The sequence below is a fragment of the Blastomyces gilchristii genome, assembly GCF_000003855.2.
Source record: "Blastomyces gilchristii SLH14081 genomic scaffold supercont1.34, whole genome shotgun sequence".
In the NCBI taxonomy this organism is placed as follows: Eukaryota; Fungi; Ascomycota; class Eurotiomycetes; order Onygenales; family Ajellomycetaceae; genus Blastomyces; species Blastomyces gilchristii.
Genome location: NW_003101649.1, coordinates 183,949 through 209,317, shown reverse-complemented (window position 1 = coordinate 209,317; position 25,369 = coordinate 183,949). Strand labels below are relative to the sequence as shown.

The 25,369-nt window shown below is 34.5% G+C and overlaps 2 protein-coding genes across 2 annotated transcripts; both read left to right on the top strand.

Annotated features, from left to right (window-relative positions):
• Nucleotides 1-5,470: 5,470 nt before the first annotated feature.
• On the top strand, nucleotides 5,471-11,312 carry BDBG_17939 (uncharacterized protein). Its single transcript, XM_031725553.1, has 6 exons — nucleotides 5,471-6,895; nucleotides 7,021-7,339; nucleotides 7,403-7,627; nucleotides 7,695-8,038; nucleotides 8,113-8,538; nucleotides 8,672-11,312. The coding sequence occupies exons 1-6, from the start codon at nucleotides 6,431-6,433 to the stop codon at nucleotides 10,583-10,585; spliced, it is 3,693 nt and encodes a 1,230-aa protein (XP_031581201.1). The 5' UTR covers nucleotides 5,471-6,430; the 3' UTR covers nucleotides 10,586-11,312.
• A 1,517-nt stretch (nucleotides 11,313-12,829) lies between these two features.
• BDBG_09068 (TBC domain-containing protein) lies at nucleotides 12,830-14,549 on the top strand (the record flags this gene model as incomplete). The annotated part of the gene is made up of 2 exons (XM_031723856.1): nucleotides 12,830-14,078; nucleotides 14,143-14,549. The coding sequence occupies 2 exons, from the start codon at nucleotides 12,830-12,832 to the stop codon at nucleotides 14,547-14,549; spliced, it is 1,656 nt and encodes a 551-aa protein (XP_031581200.1).
• Nucleotides 14,550-25,369: the final 10,820 nt, after the last annotated feature.

Genomic DNA, 25,369 nt, shown 5'->3' with positions numbered 1-25,369 from the left:
TTAATATGAAATAGTGTAAGCTGAAGTGTATAAAGTATAATATAAGATCACTCACTTATCTACACTTAGTGAAGTGTTTATAATATTTATCTTATATATTCACTTTCTCAAAGTTGTGTAAGATTCATTTGAAAAACTCATTTCATATTTATGAGAATGAATATCACTTCAGATCTGTGAGATTCATCTTTTCATTAGTTATTCATAATAACTTCACTTTTCTGTATAGAAATATAGCAGATTTTAAGATTTATTAGAATTTCATTGACTGTCTGTCTGTGAGTTTACATTCAATCTGATAATATAATTGTATCTGACTTAGTTAGCTGATTATAGCATTATTTTTTCAGTTATCATTGAAGCTTGATAATTTCAGCAGATCTTCTGACTTAATATATCTCATGCTCAGATTCTCATTCTGTGCAGCAGTCTTCAATGATATATACACTTCTGAAGAGATTGTGAATAATTGTAATAAGATCTTCAGATTTGATATAGTTGTCTATCTGTATAAGTATTCAATCTTCTGCTGCAGATCTAAGATCTGGTATTCTCTATTCTTATTGATGATGATGATTGCATCAGTGAAGCTCTTCATAGTGAATGCTTGATTCACTGTGAATATCATTTATTATTTGACTTCTGTCTCAGCCTGTCACTGTGTACACAAGGTCTCAATCTTGTTTAGAATTCTCATACATGTACAGAGCTTTGATTTCAGTTCAGTGATTTCAGCTACTTTTCTTACTGCTTTAAGTAAATTCTCTGAGAGATTCTGCATATCTTCTGATTCAGATAGCAGAGAAGAGTGTTGTTTGTATTAATTAAAGAAGATATTTATTTCAGTGATTTCTCATTAATTGTATAATATCTATTATTATATTGCTATATTATTATATTGCTATATTATTATATCACTATATTGTTATATGATTTCTGTTATCATTATATGACTCTGATGATGATCATTCTCTCTTTTTATCCTTCTTTTAAGTAGAGAGTGAACTTCTTTGAATCTGGTTCATCACTTTCATTCTCTTTCTCACATCTCATCTGTTCACATCTCATACATAGCATTCATCTGAGTGTGAAGTTTTTCTTCAACAAGCAAAGCAGTATCAATCAGATGCTCTTCTGCTCACTGCTCTTCATATACTATCTTTTGAGACATTCTAGAACCACACTGACATGATAACTATAAATCACTTTGTAGACAGAATTATCACACTCTGAAGAAGCCTGCACTTCTCACCAGTTTTTTAGACATGCTATCAGATGTGATTCAAAGGTTGCTTGAGCCAGTGTACAATTACAGGCGTACGCCGGCTTCTTATATATCATATGCTAAATTAATTATTAGTGGCTGCTATGGCCCCTTTACATTCATAAGCAAGTTTAGAAGCGGCCGCGTTATTATCCGACGGTCGTACATTCTTCCGAACCACAATCTCTCTATTTAAAAGAGTTAGAGACAGTTCTTTCTCATTGAATCTAGAAAAGAAATGAATTAACTCAGTTTTTTATTTATATTAAATTTAATTGATATCTACTCTAACTCTAAACAAAAGATTTTTCTTTTGCCGCTTTTTCAATCACTTTTAAATTATCTTTAATAGTTTTTTAAGCTGTAGACTAGATTAATATCATTTATATAACTTAGAGATCACACAATTCTTATATTTCTATTTTTAAATAGATATACAGTGTATATTGCAAATAAAATAAATAAGATTCAAGATTTTTACAGTACTTCTATTTTTATCTCAGTCTTATCTTATTTCATTTTATCAAAGAAAAGTTGTATGATTCTTTTAGATATATAATAGTTAACTCATTTTATTAAAGAAAGTGACAGTTTTAACATCTTCAAAGTTTGAATTAACTTTGACTTTGAAACATGATCAAATGCTTCTTTTATATTAATAAAAACTACAGTTGAGACCAGATCTTCATACTTTGCTATTGAAATATCATGAATAACTGAGAGAACAGTGTCAATTGTAGAATATTATTTTCTATCTCTTATTTATTCACTGAATAAAAGAGAATTACTAATAGAGCTTATAAAAGATAGTTAAGTAACTATTATCTTTTCTAAAATCTTTTCTAGAAAGTTCAATAGAGATATTACTTTATATAACTTAGAAATTGAAGTTTTTCTATTAGATTTTATAAGAATCACTTCAGTGACTTCTCTTCAGTATTCAGAATAATATTCATTTTTCAAGAGATTGAAAAAGAGCTCAAAATATTCATTCTTTAAGTAGAAGTATGTATTTTGAATAATCAAGTGATTAATTGAATCAGACTCTGCAGCAGTTTTAACAGAACTTGAGAAGATAGCTGACTCTAATTCATCTTATATAAGATCAGGCCATTCTCAGTCATTTTCATTAATATAGTTAAGAAGTGATATATTCTCTTTCTCTAAATCTGAATCTGATGAGTTTTGAAAGAGAGTTTCTATAAAAGCTTGATATTTTTTCTCAAAAGAGTTTGCTGTATATGATTCATTCTGAAACTTATATTCTAAGACTGGAAGTTTTGCTACACTTCTTGTTTTAGTATAGTTAAAAGCTTTAAAAACTTTCTTTTCTTATACTTCTTCAAGAAATTTATTTCAGCAGTCTATTTTAGCTCTTTTAATATCTGAAAAATATTCATTTCTGACAGTTTTAAACTCTTTATTAGAAATTACATTATTCTTTCAATCTCTTCTAATAGTAGTTAATTATTTTCTTTTAGATATAATATTCTTATTTCATCAAGGTTTTAAATACTCAGAAGACTTTTTCTTTGAAATATTATCTTTTACACTTATTAGAATAATAGATGTAATGAGCTTCACTCTATTCTTAAGTATTTCATTTAAGATATCTTGATCAGAATTTTAATATAGCTCACTCTATCTTTCAGATTTTAATATTTTTGTACTTTCTTCAACTGTCTTTCAATCAGCTTTTTCAAAGTTAAACTGATTAAAGAGAAGAGAATTTTCACTCATTTATTCTTCACTCAGTTCAATATTAAATTGAATAATCTCAAGATCTGATTCTGATGTCTCATTTGAATCAATAAATCAGTTTACAAGTTTTTTTTCATTAGATTTTGTGATATAAAGATTAGATCTATAATAGATTTCTGTCTTACATCTTTTTTAAAGAATGTTTATTGATCAGACTTGTTAACTAAATCTATTAAATACTTAAAAATTCATTCAATCAGATTATTAGCTCTTACTACTCTTTTACATTCTGAATTTTATCAGAGATAATATGCATTGAAATCTTCTATAATTATAAAGATTCTTAATGAAGTTATATTCAAAAACTCTCTATTAATTATTCAGATATTATTATTTTTCTTCAATGACTTTTCATTATAGATATTTATAAGCTATATAATATCAAACTTATTCTCTTTATCTATAATATTACTCATCAGAATATCAGAGTTAGACATGATATTAAATCTTAAATTAAATTAATATCTTGATCTCTTTCTTTCATAAATCACTACTCTTGACTTTATCTCAGACTTTTGAGATAGAAAGTAGTAGTAGCTTGAATAAGAAATAATATATTTTTACTCAGTATTAAAATTCAGCTTCTGAAGCAGTATAAAATCAACTTTTTATTTAAATATAATTTAAAGATAAGTATAAATACAATTTTGAGTTTCTATTCACATTATTTTGAATAAATGTGATTTTTGAAGAGTTTTTAAACTTTTTTTTTTATTTTTCTTGTATATTCATACTAAAAGAGAGTAGAGTAGAATCTAATCACTATTATCAGATAGTAGATTATAACTATTCTAAAAAGTAGAAATCTTAACTGCTTATATTATATCTAGTTTATTATTAGAGTTATTTCTCAATTCTCTAATCTTAACAGAAGTTTAAGAGTTTAAATTCTGTTTACATTTAGCTGAAGAATTGAAGTTTAAAGATTTAGATAGTTAAGTGTTTCTTCTTTTTAAGCTTACAGTTATGAGTTTACTGACTTAACTATTCTCTTCAGTTCTAGATTTATATTGAGCTTCATCTTTTCTTCAGTTCTTTTAAGTTCTTGAAGTAAATATACATTCTTTTGAGCTAAATACATGTTTTTCTTTATAATTAGAGCATTTAAGCAGAGTATGTTAATATATTTCATCTCTTTTTAAGCATATTTCATATTTATGCTCACTAGTTTTATAATCTCTGACACAGAATGCACATTTTAAGTCTCTAAAATAAGAGATTATAAAGTATTCATATCTTTGATAGTTTAAACACTGTGTTTGAGCTTTGAGATTCATTCTTAAGTCTTTGTATTCATAAACTCTCATTTTCAAATCTACTACTCTTACTTCAGAGATCTTTAACTATTTAAGTGTCTTTATATATACTAGAACAGAGGCATTTCTTCTACTTTATCTAAACTCAATTGAATTTAGTCATACAGACTCTTTTCTCAGTTGAATAGAGTTATATTCTTCTAATTCATTTTTGAGAAGTAGTATTTCTTCTTCACAGTCAACAATTTCAACTGAAATATTATAAAGAATGAATTTATCTCACTTTTTATCTCTCTTAGATAGAATTATTATATTTAATAAAGATTTTACTACTGATTTTCAGAGATTCTTATTCTGAATAAGAAATTCTATACTGAATTCAGACATTATAGTCAGAATAATGAAGTTTTCAAAGAAGAATAACTCAATTGAAGCTATAACTGATTTTTGAACTTCAATATCAGTTATTAACTGAGAAAAGAACTGCTGATTAATTTCATTTCTGATTCTGAAAATGAGATTTGAGTTTAGCTTGTTTCTCAGTAAGATGTTCTGATTTAAGACTTTGAGAATAAGTCTTCTACTTCTGAAGATTTGAAGATTTTTCTCTTTTTATATTTTTTTCTTCACTCTGCTATCAATAGAAGTATGAGCAGTATTCTTCTCAGTTTTCTCAGAATTTTGAGCAGGTTTTGAGACAGCTGATTTAGAGACAGCAGGTTTAGAGACAGTAGATTCAGCTGCTTAAGTATATATTTTCTTCTAATTTTATATTTTATTAAAAATATATATATTCTATAAGATATTTAATTTTTATATGAAAATAATTTATATTTATAAGTATATTTATAAATATAGACTGTGTATTTTATTTTAAAATAGTATTTTAAAAAACTTAATAAATTAATAATTATATGTTATTTTCTCATAGAAATTTAATATAATATCATACATATCTACAAATTATTGTTCTGTTTTTTAGAATAGCTTTAAATACATATTCATTGAGATATAAATATTTGAAGTTGATTGTAATTGATTTACAAAGGCGAGCGTTAGGTGGAAATGAGTGTTAGGTGGTTGATTATGTTACAGACCTTACAGTCATTGTAGATTTTGTAGGGCGAGTCACTTATTAGTTAACCCCGCCACGTTACGCCAGGGAAAGATTTTATGCTTTCTTTGCTGGGAGCACCCCCCAAATGCTGCTCCGTATGCATGCAATGGACTGACTGTAGGATGAATATTTCCGAAACTCGCCTCAGTGAAGGGTTTAGCGCGCGCGCGAGAAGTTTACCTGCTGCAAGAAACGAGCCACTGTCAGCTTCTTTTGAAGCGCTGGCGGTGATCCAAGGTCCGCTGGCAACATTAAGTCGATCGACCCCTCGATAGCTTTGCTTCCACCGGTGTAACCAGGGACTGGGTTTGGTATGTTCTAGGGATGCGGGACAGGAACCTGAAGCATCGAGAGCCGCCCCACTATGATTCATGATATCATGAATCAGGTGTTAACTTGTCGATGTGTCAGGAAAAAAGAGGTTATACACTACTGAACGCCATATTACTACAATATTTCTCATCATCATCAGCTTACTACAACGCTCGTCTAATACTCGCTTATGCTAGCTCTCTTGGCTCGCACATATATTTTACTATAAATAGCTCTATCTTTTGTATGAAATAGATATATTAGATAGGGCATGGATAATATAACAAGCAGATCTTGATACACATAAGATTCATATGTCTTCAACATATTCATCCGTGACACCCATTCCGACACGATGTAAGTTATGCGTGAACATAATTTAGTCTCCATTTAACCGAGTAACTACCTCGTTCCACTCTAATAATAACAAACCAACCGTTCTGTCTGTCTGTCTTGTCTTGTCTGTTGTTGCTCCAAGGGATGCGCCTGGTTGGCTAGTTAACCTACCTAGGGTAAATAGTTAGTTAACTAATTAATCGGGTTCCAGGGCAGGACGCGACACACCAGAAAGGGTTGTGCGGAACGCGTTCTTCAGTGATAAGCTTGGATAACCACCACATCAAATCTTGCCCTTGGAGCAGCGGAGCACGCAGCAAAAGCTCTCAATGGAACATTGAACAGTCAAAATTTGGCAATGTCTGCCTTCGTGATACTAAAATAATGGCAAGAAAAAGAAAACGGCCCTCCAACGACCTCCCTGTACCCGGATTGCCAAAACACGCTCGGGGCGACAAGCCTCAGGATGGATCAATATACCATCCAGTGCTTTCTCTTTACTACCCTCGAGTGGTAACACTCAGGACCTTTCTCTACGAACAGCTGCCATTGTCGTCCAAGTCGCGAAGGAAAAAAGTCGCGTCTCTCGGCCAGGAGAAACGGGAAGGCTCTAGCCAACCCCCCTCCTATTCCCTCTCTCCCTCCAAAGTGGGCGTACGGGTTGAGAGAACCAATGAAGAAATCCAGAACCTTGCTCGGACCCTGGACTCAACCCTGGTGGGCATTCTGAAAGAGCCAGACAGCGCTGTTAATATTTCCAGGCAGAAAGAATTTACCGCTTTTACTCAATCGCAAGCCCGTTCCTCGCTGGAATGCACTGACATTGGCGCCACTACCTCCCAATCAGATGTAAGTGGCTACTTTTCTTCTCTGGAAAAGTCACATCCATTCTCCTTGGATGGAGCCGTTTTCAAGCGTCCTGCCAAGAGAATTCGTGATCGAGAGAAGCTGATAGAGCGACGTGATAACGTCAGATCGTGGATTTCGCTATCCTTAGTCTGTTTAATAGATATCGCGGCTCTTTTTATAGACCACCGCATTTACTCTGCCATGGATTCCAGAGGGCAACTAATCAATGTCTCCCAAACCACGAACATGATCCGATGTCAGGGATCAGTGGCCTCGTCCCACAGTATCCAAATAAAAATGTTTCGATACTCAAGAACTCCCCCTGGACTGATATCCTAGGCCTCCTAGGGAGGAGCTGTGAAGAAATTATGCTTCATTTACTCCTGGACTGCAGCGTATTTATCGAAGTAAATGAGAAAAAGCATAGCTTTTATCAATTGAGTGGTGAGAAATATATTCTGCTCTTTGGCTTGCTCCCTAATAATAACTTGTGATCAATTCATTCAGGAATATCTCTGTCGGAACTCAACCCTCTGGAACCGATATCCCACACCAAGCTTCATCAGGGCGCATCGGGAGAGGCCAGAGCAGTTGTAGCAGCAAGGTCCCTTCTACCAGCTCATAACGCTCCGCACACCCCGGCAACTATTACTTTTGTGAGAAGCCGTATGCTTTATGCGCGCGCTGCATTTAATGCAAAAGGACGAGTCCGATTCGGCCTGAGGCATATCCGTAGGTGTCCTCTATCATAATGGCCCTCGTGCCTCATGGCTGTGCGGGTTAGGCTAAAGAATATTAGATGTTTTGAATAGATATCCAAAGAGCGATAACCGGGACCACACATTGCACATATTGAAATACATTTTTCCACGCCAATTCGGTCTGCATAATGTTTTTACTTCCAGCGTGAATTCTAAGGAAACTTCTCAGCCATTCAAGGACTATACTCTGCGTGAGGAAGAGATATCACGCTGCAGGAACAAAAAGAATCGTCCCCCAAAGCCCCATAAAATATCTAGCGAAATTGATGAGAAGGTTCCAAAACGACTACGTGGTGACCTTTTTGTCCTAATTCAGAAGTTGCAAAAGCGTCATCAGCGGTGCCCTTATGCTGAGCTTTTGCGCTATTACTGCCCAGTCGAGGTAAACCTCAGTTGCTGCTCGTTTGTCAATTGATAGAAACTGCTTTGGGTATTTAATAATTTGATTATTACCAGAACATAGGTCCACCGACTCTGAGCCTTGCAGGGTTACCTTCTTCGAGTTATGACAACGCGAGTACCTCAACACAGCTAGTTACCCATAAAGAAGAAGTGACTCTCACCCTGCCATCTTACCATATGCAGCCATTGAACAAAGCCCAAATACCAGGGAGCAAATCAAACCACAACACACAATCGGATGTTACATTAACCCAAAAGAAACCACCTTGTAAACTGCAAATGACAGATTATGCTACCCCACCCACCGCGGTATCCGCATTTTGCCGGGGTGTGTTGCTGAAACTCATACCCAATGAGTTGTACGGATATGGAAACGATGGAATTAAGAATAGAGACATTATCATGCGCCACGTGGATAGCTTCGTGCAATTGCGTAGGTTCGAGAGTTTATCATTACATGAAGTTTCACAGGGATTGAAGGTAAGTCCAGTTGATTCTTTAAACCCAAGTTCCCGGTTTCATACGTGGCGAAACCTTTGTTGGGCTTCATATTCGTACCTGCGGAAAGGCGTAGAAGGATGTCGAACTAATCATGGAGCCACTCCTGTAATAGATCACTTGTGTCAAATGGCTGCAGCCCCCATCCCGCACGGGAATCCAGGAACTCCCGTCCGTTAAGCTTTCGCCTTCAGATATCCGTAAAAGGACGGAGATATATCTTGAATTTGTTTACTACGTATTCGACTCGATTCTCATACCACTGATTCGCTCAAACTTCTACGTCACAGAATCTGGCGTCCACCGTAATCGTTTGTTCTACTTTCGTCATGACACATGGCGGCGGCTTGTAGAGCCATCAATTGCTCAACTCAAGCTCTCCACCTTCGAGGAGGTCCAAAAGGAAACTGCGGAGCAGATTTTAAGCAGACGCAATTTGAGTTACAGTCTTTTGAGATTGCTTCCAAAGTCATCTGGCGCACGACCTATCGTTAACCTAAGGCGGAGACCTGTTCGGAAGTGCGGGTGGGGAGGGTTGAGCGAGCTGGGGCCTAGCATCAATTCTATCATGACGCCAGCGTTCAATATACTCAACTACGAGAAAACGCAGCGTTTGGGGATGCTTGGTGCCACAATGTTCTCTGTAGATCATATCTACTCTCGGCTGAAGGCTTTCAAGGAGAGTAAGGTACCACCCAATTCGGCAAGGACCGAACCTTTTTACTTTGTGAAATTGGATATCCAATCGTGCTTTGATACCATCCCACAAAAACGGCTAATTCAATTAACCAAAAGACTACTTGCTGAGGATGATTATCTCGTAACCAAACATGTAGAGATCAGACCTCCAGGGGAAGCTCTAACAGGTGTCCCCGTTCTCCGTCAGACGAAGGCCAAACCGGTAAGGAAATTTATATCTAAAGCGGCGGGTTTTGCTGATTTCACGAGTCTACATGACACTGTTGTTGGCATAGAGAGTAAGAGCAAAAGACATACCGTCTTCGTCGATACTCCGACCTACAAAAAGCATCAGAAGAGGGATATCATCCGCCTTCTCCAAGAACACATTGAGAACAATCTGGTGAAAATCGGCAAGAAGTATTTTCGGCAGAGGACGGGTATTCCGCAAGGATCTATCGTTTCGACATTGCTTTGTAACTTTTTTTATGCCGAATACGAACGGGAGAAGCTTGTATTCCTTGATGGCGACGACGCGCTCCTCCTTCGCCTCATAGACGACTATCTCCTCGTCACGACGAAGCCTGAGCTTGCCGTCAAATTCCTGCAAGTCATGCTTGAGGGAAATGAGGACTATGGCATTTCCGTAAACCCAGAGAAAATCCTGGTGAATTTTACGACCACAATTGATGGACGCAAGGTCCCGCGACTCCTTGGGCCCTCTCAACGTCAGTTCCCATATTGTGGAAATGTGATTGACACATACACACTTGCTCTCACCAAGGATCGCACACCGAAGCATCCCAGCCTTACCACCTCAGATGCGTTAACAGTCGAGGCCACCAAGTCCCCCGGCCTCTCGTTTTACCGCAAGACCCTTAAGTCATTTAAAATCCAGGTCCACGCCATGTTCCTCGACACGAAGCATAACCCACCTTTGGTAGTGCTAGCAAATCTTTACCAGAGCTTCTTCGAATCAGCCATGAAGCTGTATGAGTATACACGCTGTCTTCATCTACGCAGTCTACAACGGGGAGATAGCGCAATGGTGTCCTCATCTCTTCTTATCCGGACAATCTCAGCGCTCATGGAAGCGCCCCTCCACCTCACACAATCGCTCAAGTCGACTGCATCCCGGACGGGCTCGCGGTTTGAGAGCAGCGCGACAAGATCACAGACCCGCTGGCTTGCAGCTACTGCGTTTCGGACGGTGCTTGGTCGCAAACAGACCAAGTTCAAGGCAACGCTACGTTGGCTTGATGCGGTGAGTCGGGAGTCGCGGCCGATGACAGATGGGGAAGCGGTGAGGTTGTGGAAGGCGGTCAGAGCGAGCGGAACTCGGGAATGCTAATGCGCAGTACATCCGTTGCCCCACATGATTTATGAGCCGCACGTAATGAACATGCTCTAGAAAACGGGCGTATAGATAGTGTAGTTTAACGTGATGTTTAGTTGCTTTATAACTTATACTCGGACTGTCGATATGCATCTTGTCGGCTACAGTGTTAGGTGGAAGGTTTTTCCATTCATGTGAAGCAAGCTCGAGGGTCTAGAAGCCATTTTGTAGGCGTGGCCCATCCGGCTTGAACCATGATGAGCTCCCGAAGACCCCCTCTGCTAGCGTTCCTGGCCCGCGAAACGCCTGTTCTCTTAGAAGCTCACGGGCCACCATCACCACCAGGCTTTGCCGACGAAGCAAACGTTGCCCAGGTGGCATCATCGGCTTCCTTCTATTATTAACTAGGGCGCCTTGTGGGAAATGTATGGAATGGACGAGTTGTCCAATAGATGGACCCATCCACAAAATACTCCGTCCTCCCTACAAAATTAGCAATGGCACGAACTTTTTTTGTGGGGGGAAATTATACAAGCAAGTTATATCTTACAGTGCTGAGCCGAGTACTAAACATAGTAAGTCACAGAAATTAAAAAGCAGGTAAAAATAATAATATCTGGAGCTGGAAAGTTGCCGAAGTAGGAAATTAAGGCCTTGGTTGGTTGGGATGTATTTACCAGTGCCACTTTGCTGCCCAAAACCTGGCTGGGGCCTTGAAGAGCCGAGCCAATAGTTACCAGCCAATACCGCTGCTTACCTCAGCCCACCTGTTCCTGGTGTGGCTGAAACGCCAGGTGTATACAGAAAACTTGACCTCGCTAAGTGCGCCACTTGACCTTGTTATGTAAGCTGACCTCGCAAATGTGGCCCGTGCCACTACCTGACCTCGCTCAATACATCTTTTCTTGTAATTTGAAACCACTCAATTATTTACCATCAATTCTACAATCAATTCAAAATCAATTTAAAATCAATTTAATACTGAAATTATTCTTGAATTTAATAATAAAGTAAGTATTTATATAATTTACACTGAATTGATTATTAATTGATTTTCAATCAATTGTTAATTACTTAAATATATAGATTGAATTTATTTTTATTACTATAATTAATTAATAATCAATTCAAAATCAATTCAAAATCAATTTAAAATCAATTTAATACTGAAATTATTCTTGAATTTAATAATAAAGTAAGTATTTATATAATTTATATTGAATTGATTATTAATTAATTTTCAATCAATTGTTAATTACTTAAATATATAGATTGAATTTATTTTTATTACTATAATTAATTAATAATCAATTTAAAATCAATTATTAAATATTTTTATCTTAATATATTTTAAAATTCTGTAAAACATCTCTTTATATTCTATATGAATTTATCTTTTTATTTAATTGATTATGAATCAGTTATACATGCTTTTTGATTGATTGATGAGCTGAATGGATGAATAAATGAGTGAATTGAAAGATTGAAAGTCAATTATCAACTGATTATTACTGTATTGTGCGAGGTCGGGGTCATGATTATGTAACGAGGTCAAGTGGCGCACTTAGCGAGGTCAAGTTTTCTGCTTCCTGAAACGCCAGCCCGTACGACGCTAGTCCCAAATAGGCGAATCTGAACCTCCCGTCATCGCGCTCTCCCCTGGCCCTTCAACACTGCAGTAATTCTCTCACTCACTTGGTCTCCAGCCAGTCCGTCTGTCTCTCTCGGTCCTTGAATCAACCCTTTAGCATTTGACCTTGGACATCTCTCTCGTTTCTCTGGGGTCAATATGTCCTGATTCTGTTGTACCGCCCCTGCGTATAGTTTTTGTTTACAACACCTACATTAGCCATGCCTCTTTGATGGGCTGCACACCTCCAACACCCCTTGCTCGTTCCCGTCCCGCGGACTGGCACCCATCTCGCTCCTCTGATAATTGGTAGCTATCATCACTTCGATCTCTGGAACAATTCATCTGTCAACGCTTTGACAATTTATCGAAATTGTCTTTTTTTTTTGTTTGGTGTTTTGTTTTGTTCCCGCTGTCTTGGTGGTGGTGGTTGGTTCTTAATATCGTGCTGGGATTGTTAGACACGGGCAGAAAACAGGCATTTGGATAGTACACGGAAGAGAATAACACCAAAAACAAAGAAATCAGAGGAACAACGAAAGGGCACACAACTCAATCAAACGAGCGAGTTCACATCGAAACTCCATCATTCTATCGCCCGTGTGTGTGACCCTCAATCAGATATTGAAATGACGACCATTTCAGCTGCTCCCGACTCTCCACCCGAGCTCTCTGGATCCAAATCCTCCAAGTCCTCCTCGTTCCGTTCCTCTTCCCAACACTCCGGTCCCGATGGCATCCTTGCCGACGTCTCCAATTTCGAGGATATAGGTTTGGAGGAGGAGTATGTTGACCCACGTCACTTTGCCCAGGACAAGTTTGCTGTAAGGCCAAGTCGCCGCGTATCCGCTACCATAGGCCCTCACACTATAGCTATGGCGACCACAACGAGAGATTTGACAGCCTCTGCTAGCAGGAAGGACTACCCTAAGCTCCAGAGTCAGGTTCAGGGTACTTTGGAGGCAATGCAATCTCTTACTCTCCCGCGATCCAGGAGTGCATCACGTAGAGTGACCACTAGCCCTTCAGCTCTGTCACTGCACCTCCGCGCTTCACCACGACAACGGTCGAGATCCCCTTCCCCGGGCACACATCCAACTCTGTTATCATCAACCAACAGTGCACCACTGCCACCAAGGCCCCGACTTACTACATCTCGATCCTTCACACGTTCTCCGTCGCAGCAGCGGCCCCGAAAGACTGTAGAGGAGTTGGAAGATGAATATCATGATTCAGACGAGGAACTTCCTGAAGATGCAACGCTATGGAACGTACCTATCTCTCCACGCCCTCCCCAGCAGCGACCTGGAAGCAGAGGCCCTAGCCCCGATCGAAGGAGCCCTGGTCCTCGACCGATTCCGCTGTGCCATTCGACGTCAGCTCCACCATTATCATCACCTCCAACAACAACAACAACAACAACAACAACATCACCACCAACGTCAGCCAGGCCGCAGAGACCGAAACTGTCAAGAGCAAGCTCCCTGGGCCCTTCTCGGACGCAAGCTCTGCCTCGTTCCCCGCGTATCAACTCGTGGAATCTGGTCATGTCTGAGCTTTCTGAGGAAGCAAAAATATTGACTGAAGCGCTGGAATTCCATGCTGATGCTGCGATACAGAAGCGCGAAGAAAGTCTTCAAAGTGGAAAGTCATCTACTAGATCTAGTCTGGAGCAGGGGAAACGTGAATCCAATGGCATGATTCAGCTTCCACCCTTGCAGAAATCAAATATCATGATTGACCCCCTCCCCATAAGCAAGGAGAAAGAAAAAGTTTTATCGCGAACACGACCAAGCTGGCTTCCTCCCAAAGACCCAAAGGAGGAAAAGAAGCATTTATTGGAGTATAAGCGTATGATGGCCCTCTCACGTGAAGCGGGTAAGTGATCTTCCTGTTTTCTCCATACATTGAGAGTATTTGGCTGAATTATAGTTGATCGTAGACAAACGGAAAGCTGCGGAAGCTGCTTCTGCCCAGTGTAAGAAGGATGATACCCGCAAGACATTGCAGCGCATCTGGGATGACTATGTCTTCCCTGATTGGGACCGCGTTATATCGGAACATCGCACTAGGGAGCTGTGGTGGCGTGGAATTACGCCCCGTTCCCGAGGAGCTGTCTGGCAACGTGCCTTGGGAAATGACCTTGCTCTAACGGAGGAGACTTACGTCAAGGCTCTCGAAAGGGCTAATCATATTCAAAAATCAACGGATGACAATGCAAGTGATACAAACAAAAAGATGAAAGAGTGGTTTGCGGGTATTCGCCGGGATGCATCAACAGCATTCCCGGACCTTCATTTATTTGGCGAAGATGGACCGCTACGCGAAAAATCTTGTGCACGTACTTGACGCATATTCAATGTACAGAAGTGACGTTGGCTATCTGTACGGCATCCATGTAAGTTGACAGGCCCATCTGGCAATATTTTTCATATTGAGGTATTATTAACAACCCATATAGACCATTGCTGCTCTTCTCCTGCTCAACCTCCCAACGCCTGCTGCTACATTTCAGACACTGGCCAATGCCCTCAATAAACCCTTACCGCTGGCATTCCTTACCGCAGATCCCGGCGCCATGTCTCGCGCTTACTCTCTGGCTTCGACGTCGCTGCGCCTGAAGTATCCACGCGTGTCCAACCACCTGTACGAGAATATGTACCTATCCGACGAACAGATTTGGGGCCCTATGTTCCAAGCCCTCTTGACAAATGGCTTGGACCTGGAGCGTCTTAGCCGTGTGTGGGATTGCTGGGTCTTTGAGGGCGATCGAATTATTATTCGCGCTGCTGTCACCATCGTTGGGTGTGTAGAGACTACCCTATTGAATATCCTGCCTGGAGATGAGGGGCAAAGAACCTGCATGAGGATCTTGGGATGGGGCTCTAAGCATGTCGCAAGGGGTGGACGAGTCGATTCTGCCGAATTGGATCGTGTCGACGCTAATGGCAATGGCGGCGCAAGCGGCAACAGCAATAGCAACAATGGCAATGAGTTGAGCAGATATTGGATACTAAATTTTGCTGGCGACGAGGATGCGTTCATGGGGATGGTCCGGGTTGCGCAAAGGACTTGAACCGTCGTTCGGCTCCTACATAAGGCACAAATCCGACCTGCAGGCTCATTACCGGAATTCTTCCTTATAATGAATGGCCTTTATCCCGCCGCCCTTCCCCACCATCCCTTTCTTACCCGCAGCGCCTTCAGTTTCATCTTCGCCCATTTTTGAATATCCTTCCCTTCTTTGTATTATTTTTTTGCCAACTAGGACTCATTCTTCTTTGGCACTGTACACCTGAATTCGCCCTACCTTTTATGATTCATGATACCACACTTCTTTTTTTTTTTTTTTTTTTTTTTTTTTTTCCCTAGTTTCTATGGCTACACTTCATGGTATTTGGTACTTGGAGACATTGGAGACACGGAGGATATATCCGCCTATCTTTCTCCTGATCATTTGTTGGCCCCGTCCCATTATTATGCGTGCATTTATACATTTCTCCGTCCAGCTGTTCTTGTTGCTTAATATGCAGTATGTCGCAGGCAATGCTCGCACATATGTGAACCGTGGCTCGCACCAAACCACATTTTCAACTATTGTCTATTATTAATGTTATTATTATTAGGGAAGAAACGGGGTTTCATTCTTTTTTCGTGTTCAGCCCACGTTGGCAACCCTCATCACGTTGATATTGCTCCTCTTCCCAACCTCTTTCCCTAATAGCCAACCTTCTTGAATATCTATAACACTCTTATCATCTTACACTGTATTTGACTACAATTTGTAATATTTGATAATTATTACCGTGTATTATTTTTTCCCCCTTTTCCCGCTCTCTTTTGAATTTTACACGCTACTGGCTCTCGTGGGAGCACCCATTTCCTCTCCCACCACGTTTTTCAAACCCGATCCTTTGTTGTTTCATGTTGGTTCCTCTATCTATGTAGGCCGGTCAGTCTCGCATCATTCTCAACGCAGATCTGAAATGGCGCGCAGGTTGTGCTGAAGGAATTTCGTATGATAAATATGATAGGAACAATAACTTCTTACAATTTTTAACAAAGGATTGTATTGATAGAGTAACGTAATCAACAAGTTAGACTTTATTATCAAGTACAAGATATTTAAATTGGTTGAGAAATTAACTGCTGATACTTATATTCTGAGTTAAAACTGATTCTAAGTTCTGACAGCAAGCTTATTTTATAACATAATTGACAAGCAAGTAGACTGGCCGCCGGGACCATGAATTTCACATTTGGTCCCATTTGGTCTGGTCTCATACATTTCTTGGTGTGAATCCCACTGGGACTAATCATTAAAAAAACATACAAAGTGACTATATATCAGATCTCAAAATGAGACTATGACTTAGAAAAAATAAGAAAGTGATTTCATTTGATTTCATTTAGTCTCATTCTTGATATAAAGTTACTATTTTTAGACATTTTAAGGTTTTTTTTAGACTATTTTTAATTTTTTAAAAAGTAATACTTTTTAATAATACTTGAATAAGATTTGAAGTCATTTAAAGTAATAAAAAAAATTTAAATTGAGAAGTAAAAATCATAGTTTTATTTAAAAAATATAATAAGAGTGAATAGTAAGTTTTACTGAAATAGTATAAAACTGCTATCTAATCTTAAAACTGTGTAATAAGACTAGTTAAATTAATAATAAGACTATTAAATATTCTAGTTCTGATCTTAGACATAGTTACATAGTCAGTCTATAAGTAATTAAGTTATACAAGTGAGTCAGTTACTTTTCATTATTTTGTATATTTATAATTAAATATAATCAATAATTAGACTGATTATGTAACTATGTCTGAAATCAGAACTAGAATATTTAATAGTTTTATTATCAATTTAATTAATCTCATTTCACAGTATTAAGATCAGAGAGTAGTTTTATACTATTTTAGTAAGACTTACTATCTACTATTATAATATTTTTAAAATGAGATTATGATTTTCACTTCTCAATTTAAATTTATTTTATTACTTTAAATGACTTTAAATCTTTCTTAAGTGTTATCAAAGATCATTACTTTTTAAAATATTAAAAATAGTCTAAAAAAAATCTTAAAATGACTAAAAATAGTCACTTTATATTAAGAATGAAATTAAATGAAATTAAATGAACTCACTTTCTTATTTTTTCTAAGTTATAGTCTCATTTTGAGATCTAATAAATGATCACTTTGCATGTTTTTTTAATAATTAGTGTCACACTCTCAGCCGTGTTAAAACTCTGTTACAGTTTTATACAGCTCATTACTTCTCTGTAAATAATTTTATTCATTTTACAGACTATTTGAACTGGTTTTCAATCACTCTATAATATTATTCAGATGCAATATAGAAAGATCTGATTGATAAATGTAAAAATCTCACTTCTATATAAGATTAGTAAATTACTTCTTTTATAATAGTGAGATACTACTGAGGTATTACTTCAGCTATTCTTACTCATAGAATAGAAGAGAGATATTTACTTATTATCTATATAAAATAGCTAGATACTATTATTATTATTATTATTATTATTATTCTTTCATTATACTTATATACAAGCAGAGCTTATGATGAGTTCTTACATGATATTAAATACAGATTAAGTGTTAATTATACAGAAGAAAATACAGATGTTGAGATTATATCAAGATAATAAAAACATAGAAAATACAAAGAAGTGATAGTTAAATACATGTGATAATAACTTCTCATTTCAGAAACATAGAGTGATTTGTTGAAGTGATTTATATATCTCTATATTTATTAGAAATCTGAGGTGCTTGAGCTCTGAATTTAATGTATTCTCTGCAGGTTTCAAACTCACATGCCTTGGTTTCTTACATCAAGGTGCTATCAGGTGGTCACATTAATCATTCGGCCACCGGGGCAAATAGCTAGATACTGATTTCATATTAAAGAAGTTAGTGATTCATTTTTCTTCTACTGATAATATATACAAGAGTTACTGCATTTCTCATACAATCTTCTTAATATACTAAGTACTATATTTATGATATTCTTGCAATAACTCTGTAGCTCACAAGCTCATTATTTAGATAAGATAGTTATGTTTACTAAAACAGATTCTTAGATAACTATCTACATATTACTACTAATTAGTTACTACTTCAGTTCTATTATATTATAATTTAAATCACTTAATCCGATTGTAAGTTTGAATCAGTCATACTCTATTAACAGACTGATATAATTTTATACACTTATACTGAGATTAATCTAATCTTACTCTCTGAAAGAAACTTTATATCATTTTTTAAAGTGTGTACATCTTTACTCTGACAGAAATCTGAGATTTCTGAACTTACTGTATATTTTAGTATGATTTCTTTAACTACTCTATCACTGCTGCGGCCTCTATACTTCTATATCTATTATAAGAATAGAAAGATTAAGATTGAACATTCTTCAAATTATAAGAAAAATGTATTGTCTGAATTTCATAACTTTATCTGTATTCTTGAATAAAAATTCTGCCTTAATCTGAGTCAGTTTAATACTTATGAGATATAAGTAATATATACTGTTAATCTTCTTAAAGATATCTCTGTATCTACTTAAACTATTAAGAAGAGAGAGCTTAAGTATATTAATACTATTATAACTTGAGAAGAATTCAAAGACTTTCTACTGAATCAGATCAGAGATTACTATAACTGTAGCTTTACAGCAGTTCAGTAGTTCAACTCATTATATTAATTTAATGATAAGAAATCTTCTGATTTCAATACAAGATTTGAAGAATATTGAGAGAAATTAACTGATAATTTGAATTAATTAAAGATATAGCTTTATCTTACAAAGCGGACTTAAAAGATGTAAATAATAATATCACAGTATCAGAGTTCATTAATTAATTACACTAAGCTTATTAACTTGACTTCTCAGATTTATTTGAATAATTAATACTTTGAGAAAAAGACTAATAAGATCTCTTCTAAGTAATTAATAATAGAATCTAAATAGTACTGTGACAGCTTCAGTGCATATAATAACAAGAAAAATTTCAAGTATTCTGATTCTTCACTTACTGTAAAGAAATATTAAAAAAGACTTGATAAAGATCTCTATTTTAACTGCAGAGCTAGTGATTACTATACTAATAATTATAAGAAGTCAAAGAAGAAAAGAAATTTAGAAGATATCTTCTTAAAATTAACTCTTCTTCTGTCAAATGTATCTGTAGAAGATAAAGAAGAGAAAGAAATAAAGAATTAATAATTCTTATATCTCTGAGTTCATGTGATAATTATAATAAATACTCTGAAGAAGAAGATATCTGTGAAATATTTAGTTAACTCTGAGATAGATATTAACTTCATATTCTATTTCTTTTCTTTAATAAAGAATTGAAAGAAGATAGATCTATCAGATTATATAAAATTTACTGATGAAATAAAATATCATTATTTTAACATAATTCAAGTGAAGTATGTTATCATAGACTTAGAAGAAATCTTCAAAGAAAGCAGTCTGCTTCATTATACTGTTAATATTATAGATGAGAATGTCATTCTCAATCTTTTATAGTTGAGAGAAAACAATTCTCTTTATTATTATTATTATTATTCTTCAATTATAGATGTATGCAGTCAGAGACTATGACATCTATCTGAGAACTAAAAGTTCTCAGGGCTTTTCCTATATCTATAAAGTCAACTATTATATATTTACCAATTTCAGATATACAAAATCAGAAAATTCCAGCTCAGAATACAAAAACTGTTTACAAATTACAGTATTTTAACATCTTCTGATACTTTGAAATCATTTGACCATATCATGAAAAAAGAAAAGAGAACACAGTCTTAGAGATAGACACATTAAATAGATAGATAGAGAAGAATAGAAAGAAAAAAGTAAAGTAAAGAGAGACTATAATAAAACAAATTATTAAAAGAGAGTGTAAGGCTGTTGTAACAGACTATATCTAATCAATTTCCTTCTCTTCATATTCAGATATTTCTGAATTCAGTTATTTTCTTATAGCTGCTTGAGTTTCTGATAAAAAGTCTATTAAGTATTTAATTTCTGTCTCAGTTGAGAATAAGAATCTTATATTTAATTGATTTAAATCATACTTCTCTTTCAATCTGACTCTGAGATAATTGTATAATGCACAGTGTATTACAATATACTCAGAATTTTCATTTGCATTGCAGTATAAGCATTTTATTGAATTAAATCTATCATCAAATCTTTGTATATAAGATTTGAAATAGTCATATTCTAGTTTCAGCTGTATTATAGATGAGAATATTTTCTTTTTATATTTATTATTATTATTATTATTCTTCAATTATAGATATATACAGTCAGAGACTATGATATCTATCTGAGAACTTTTAGTTCTCAGAGTTTTTTCTATATCTGTAAAGTTAACTATTATACATTTATCAATTTCACATATATAAAATCAGAAAATTTCAGCTCAGAATATAAAAACTGTTTATAAATTACAGTATTTTAATATCTTCTGATACTTTGAAATTATTTGATAATATCATGATGAAACAAAAGAGAACACAGTCTTAAAGATAGATATATTAAATAGATAGATAGAAAGAAATTGAAAGAAAAAGATAAAGTAAAGAGAGATTTATAGAACAAGATCTCTGCAGTTTATATCTTAAGCTATATATATATTTTAACACTCTATATAACTGACTACTGTCTCTGTTCTCTCAGACCTGCTTCAGAGATTATTATTCTCTCTAAAGAATCATCATTCAGCTAGCTTCTATAACTAGCTTACTTATAAGTGAGATTCTCACTAAAAATAACATCAGAACTACTCAATTCTAGTTAAATCTCTAATCTTTCAGCTGTCAATCTTAGCATTTCAGCTTATTAATTGATTATCACAGTCTTGCTTGCACTAATCATCTATTAAAAGTGCCTAGATCTCATCTCATCTAGATTCTTGCTAGACTCAGAGTGTTCTAATTGAATAGTTTTTAAATGTTAATTCTCTGAAAGTAAGTGTCTAGAGTAGAGAAGATAAGATCTGGCCAGTTAAGCTTGATAATGATTCACTATTCTGTGAGCATTCTAGACCTCAATCACTATAGTACTGATCTAACTTGAAGCATCTGAGAGACTGTTAACTGTAAGATCAGTGAGAATTAGTATCTGAGAACCTCTGAAATGAACATCTTAAGCTTGACAATGATTCACTATAGTGCATCCAGGGATCTCTGATACTGTTTTATAACTTAACAGTGAAAGCTGTGATTAAGATGACTCTTGCAGAATTCAAACCTGCTCTCTCTTGACATTCATTCACTGAGGGAAAGGCTGTTAATTGAGGCTTCATAATAGTGTAGTTAATCACTATATCACCAGGCCTCTTTTTACATTTAATTGAACAAGGTTTTCACTTAGATTTTGTTTCAAATCTTAAATAATGTATACTCTTCTTTTATTTCTGCCAGCTTTTATTTCACTTATCTAAACAAGATTCTTTTATTTTTCTCTTTATAATAGATCAGGACACAATTTTTTGAATAAATCTGTTTAATTCTGAACTCTTTTTTACAGCTGAATCAGTCAATTCATTATCATGAATATTTATATAAGCAGGAACTTAATGTAGATGAATTATCAGCTTTGATATTCTTCTCTTTTAAATTTTTAAAACAGAGTTTAAGATCAGTTCAAGATTTATTTGATTACTATTAATCTGACTATTTCTAAGTCTTTTTAAGACAGCTTGACTATCAGAGAATATTCATGTCTATTTCAAACTATTTCCTCTTTTATAAGATTTTATTTCAATGAGTTTGAAAGCTTTTACTATTATAAATAGTTCAGCATCAAAGACTTCAGATTCACAGCTTAAATATTAGAAATCTGAGATAAAATTGATATTATCTTCAGTATAAGCAATGTCTGTGTTTAATCTATTTAAATTCTCATTTTTGAAGTCATCTGAATAAATCAGAATAGAGGCTTCTATATTAATTGTAGAAATTCTCTTTAAATACTATTCATATTCTTTCTTCTTAGATAGTTCACTTATTTATAAGTTTATAAGAGATTCAAGCTTGTCTCTATAGAGAGATATCTTCTCATGATTAACTTTTTCAACACTTAAAGAAGAAAATTGATTTTTAATCAGTGAGTATAGTCTCTACAGTTGTGAAGATATTTTCTTTGAAGAATTATTTTCATTTCAATCAAGAAATCTGTTTTAATCCAGTTCATTTTCAGAGTTAATTAATAAAAATGAAGAAGAGACTCTTTCTCTGATTATATAATTTAAGCTCATCTTTATAACTCCCAGAGTATAGTTTATACAGGCCTTTTTAAATCTAATAGTAGAAGAGAGAATTGAAGCTTTAATTTTCATTGCTTTAATAGAAGATAATTTGAATATGCTTAGAATTCTTCTCAAAGCTCTGTTTTACAGACTTTGAAAAAGTTCAGTGAAATTCTCTTAATTATTTTATTAAACTTGAACTTTATAATCAGCTACTGAGATAATACAGACTATATATAACTGTCTCACAGCCTGGAAGAATAGACCTCTCTCTGTATTTAATAGTCTGATTATGTTGTTTGATAGTCTTTCTGCCTTGACAGTTCTTTGTTGAATGTGATATTTAAAATTCAACTTAGAGTTTAATCATACTTCTAATCATTTGACATTTATACTGAGTTTAATCTCTCTATTTAAAAGAGTTAGAGATAGTTCTTCCTCATTGAATCTAGAAAAGAAATGAATTAACTCAGTTTTATTTATATTAAATTGAATTTAATTAATATCTACTCTAATAAAGATTTTCTTTGCCGCTTTTTCAATCACTTTTAAATTATCTTTAATAGTTTTTAAGCTGTAGACTAGATTAATATCATTTATATAACTTAGAGATCACACAATTCTTATATTTCTATTTTTAAATAGATATACAGTGTATATTGCAAATAAAATAAATAAGATTCAAGATTTTTACAGTACTTCTATTTTTATCTCAGTCTTGTCTTATTTCATTTCATCAAAGAAAAGTTGTATGATTCTTTTAGATATACAATAGTTAACTCATTTTATTAAAGAAAGTGACAGTTTTAACATCTTCAAAGTTTGAATTAACTTTGACTTTGAAACATGATTAAATACTTCTTTTATATCAATAAAAACTACAGTTGAGATCAGATCTTCATACTTTGCTATTGAAATATTATGAATAACTGAGAGAATAGTGTCAATTATAGAATATTATTTTCTATCTCTCATTTATTCACTGAATAAAAGAGAATTACTAATAGAGCTTATAAAAGATAGTTAAGTAGCTATTATCTTTTCTAAAATCTTTTCTAGAAAGTTCAATAGAGATATTACTTTATATAACTTAGAAATTGAAGTTTTTCTATTAGATTTTATAAGAATCACTTCAGTGACTTCTCTTCAGTATTCAGAATGATATTCATTTTTCAAGAGATTTAAAAAGAGCTCAAAATATTCATTCTTTAAGTGAAAGTATGTATTTTGAATAATTAAGTGATTAATTGAATCAGACTCTGCAGCAGTTTTAACAGAACTTGAGAAGATAACTGACTCTAATTCATCTTATATAAGATCAGGCCATTCTCAGTCATTTTCATCAATATAGTTAAGAAGTGATATATTCTCTTTCTCTAAATCTGAATCTGATGAGTTTTGAAAGAGAGTTTCTATAAAAGCTTGACATTTTTTCTCAAAAGAGTTTGCTGTATATAATTCATTCTGAAACTTATATTTTAAGACTGAAAGTTTTGCTACACTTCTTGTTTTAGTATAGTTAAAAGCTTTAAAAACTTTCTTTTCTTATACTTCTTTAAGAAATTTATTTCAGCAGTCTATTGTAACTCTTTTAATATCTGAAAAATATTCATTTCTGACAGTTTTGAACTCTTTATTAGAAATTACATTAGTCTTTCAATCTCTTCTAGTAGTAGTTAATTATTTTCTTCTAAATATAATATTCTCATTTCATCAAGGTTTTGAATACTCAGAAGACTTTTTCTTTGAAATATTATCTTTAACACTTATTAGAATAATAGATGTAATGAGCTTCACTCCATTCTTAAGCATTTCATTTAAGATATCTTGATCAGAATTTCAATATAGCTCACTCTGTCTTTCAGATTTTAATAGTTTTATACTTTCTTCAACTGCCTTTCAATCAGCTTTTTCAAAGTTAAACTGATTGAAGAGAAGAGGATTTTCACTCATTTATTCTTTACTCAGTTCAATATTAAATTGAATAATCTCATGATCTGATTCTGATGTCTCATTTGAATTGATAAACCAGTTTAGAAGTCTTTTTTTCATTAGATTTTATGATACAAAGATTAGATCTATAATAGATTTCTGTTTCATATCTTTTCTAAAGAATGTTTGTTGATCACACTTGTTAACTAAATCTATTGAATGCTCAAAGATTCATTCAATTATATTATCAGCTCTTACTGCTCTTTTGCATTCTGAGTTTCATCAGAGATGATGTGCATGAAAATCTTCTGCAATTATAGAGTTTCTTAATGAAGTTATATTCAGAAACTCTCTATTAATTGTTCAGATATTGTTATTTTTCTTCAATGACTTTTCATTATAGATATTTATGAGCTGTATAGCATTAAACTCATTCTCTTTATCTATAACATCACACATCAGAATATCAGAGTCAGACATGATATCAAATCTTAGATTAAATTGATATCTTGATCTCTTTCTTTCATAGATCACTACTCTTGACTTTATCTCAGACTTTTGAGGTAGAAAGCAGTAGTAGCTTGAATGAGAAATGACATATTTTCGCTCAGCATCAAAATTCGTCTCTATAGTTGTTGATATGCTGTTAACTTGTTGTCTGCTGATTATGTATCAAATGCTGTTACTATTCAAATCAACTTCTATTAAAGCAATATAAGTGAAAGCTTCAATCTCACCTCCTGCTATTCAATTTGAAAAAGCCTGTATTAACTATGCTCTGAGAGTTATGAAGATGAGCTCAAATTATATAATCAGAGAAAGAGTCTCTTCTTCATTTTCATCAATTAACTCAGGAAATGAACTGGATTGAAATAGATTTCTTGATTGAAATGAGAATAATACTTTAAAGAAAATGCTCTCTCAACTGTATAGACTA

Bases quoted from the DNA above. Each gene is read 5' to 3' on its own strand.
- BDBG_17939 (XM_031725553.1), top strand. From the start codon at position 6,431: ATGGCAAGAAAAAGAAAACGGCCCTCCAACGACCTCCCTGTACCCGGA. The intron at 7,628-7,694 runs GTAGGTGTCCTC...AAAGAATATTAG, and splicing joins ATTCGGCCTGAGGCATATCC to ATGTTTTGAATAGATATCCA. The intron at 8,539-8,671 runs GTAAGTCCAGTT...CTCCTGTAATAG, and splicing joins AAGTTTCACAGGGATTGAAG to ATCACTTGTGTCAAATGGCT.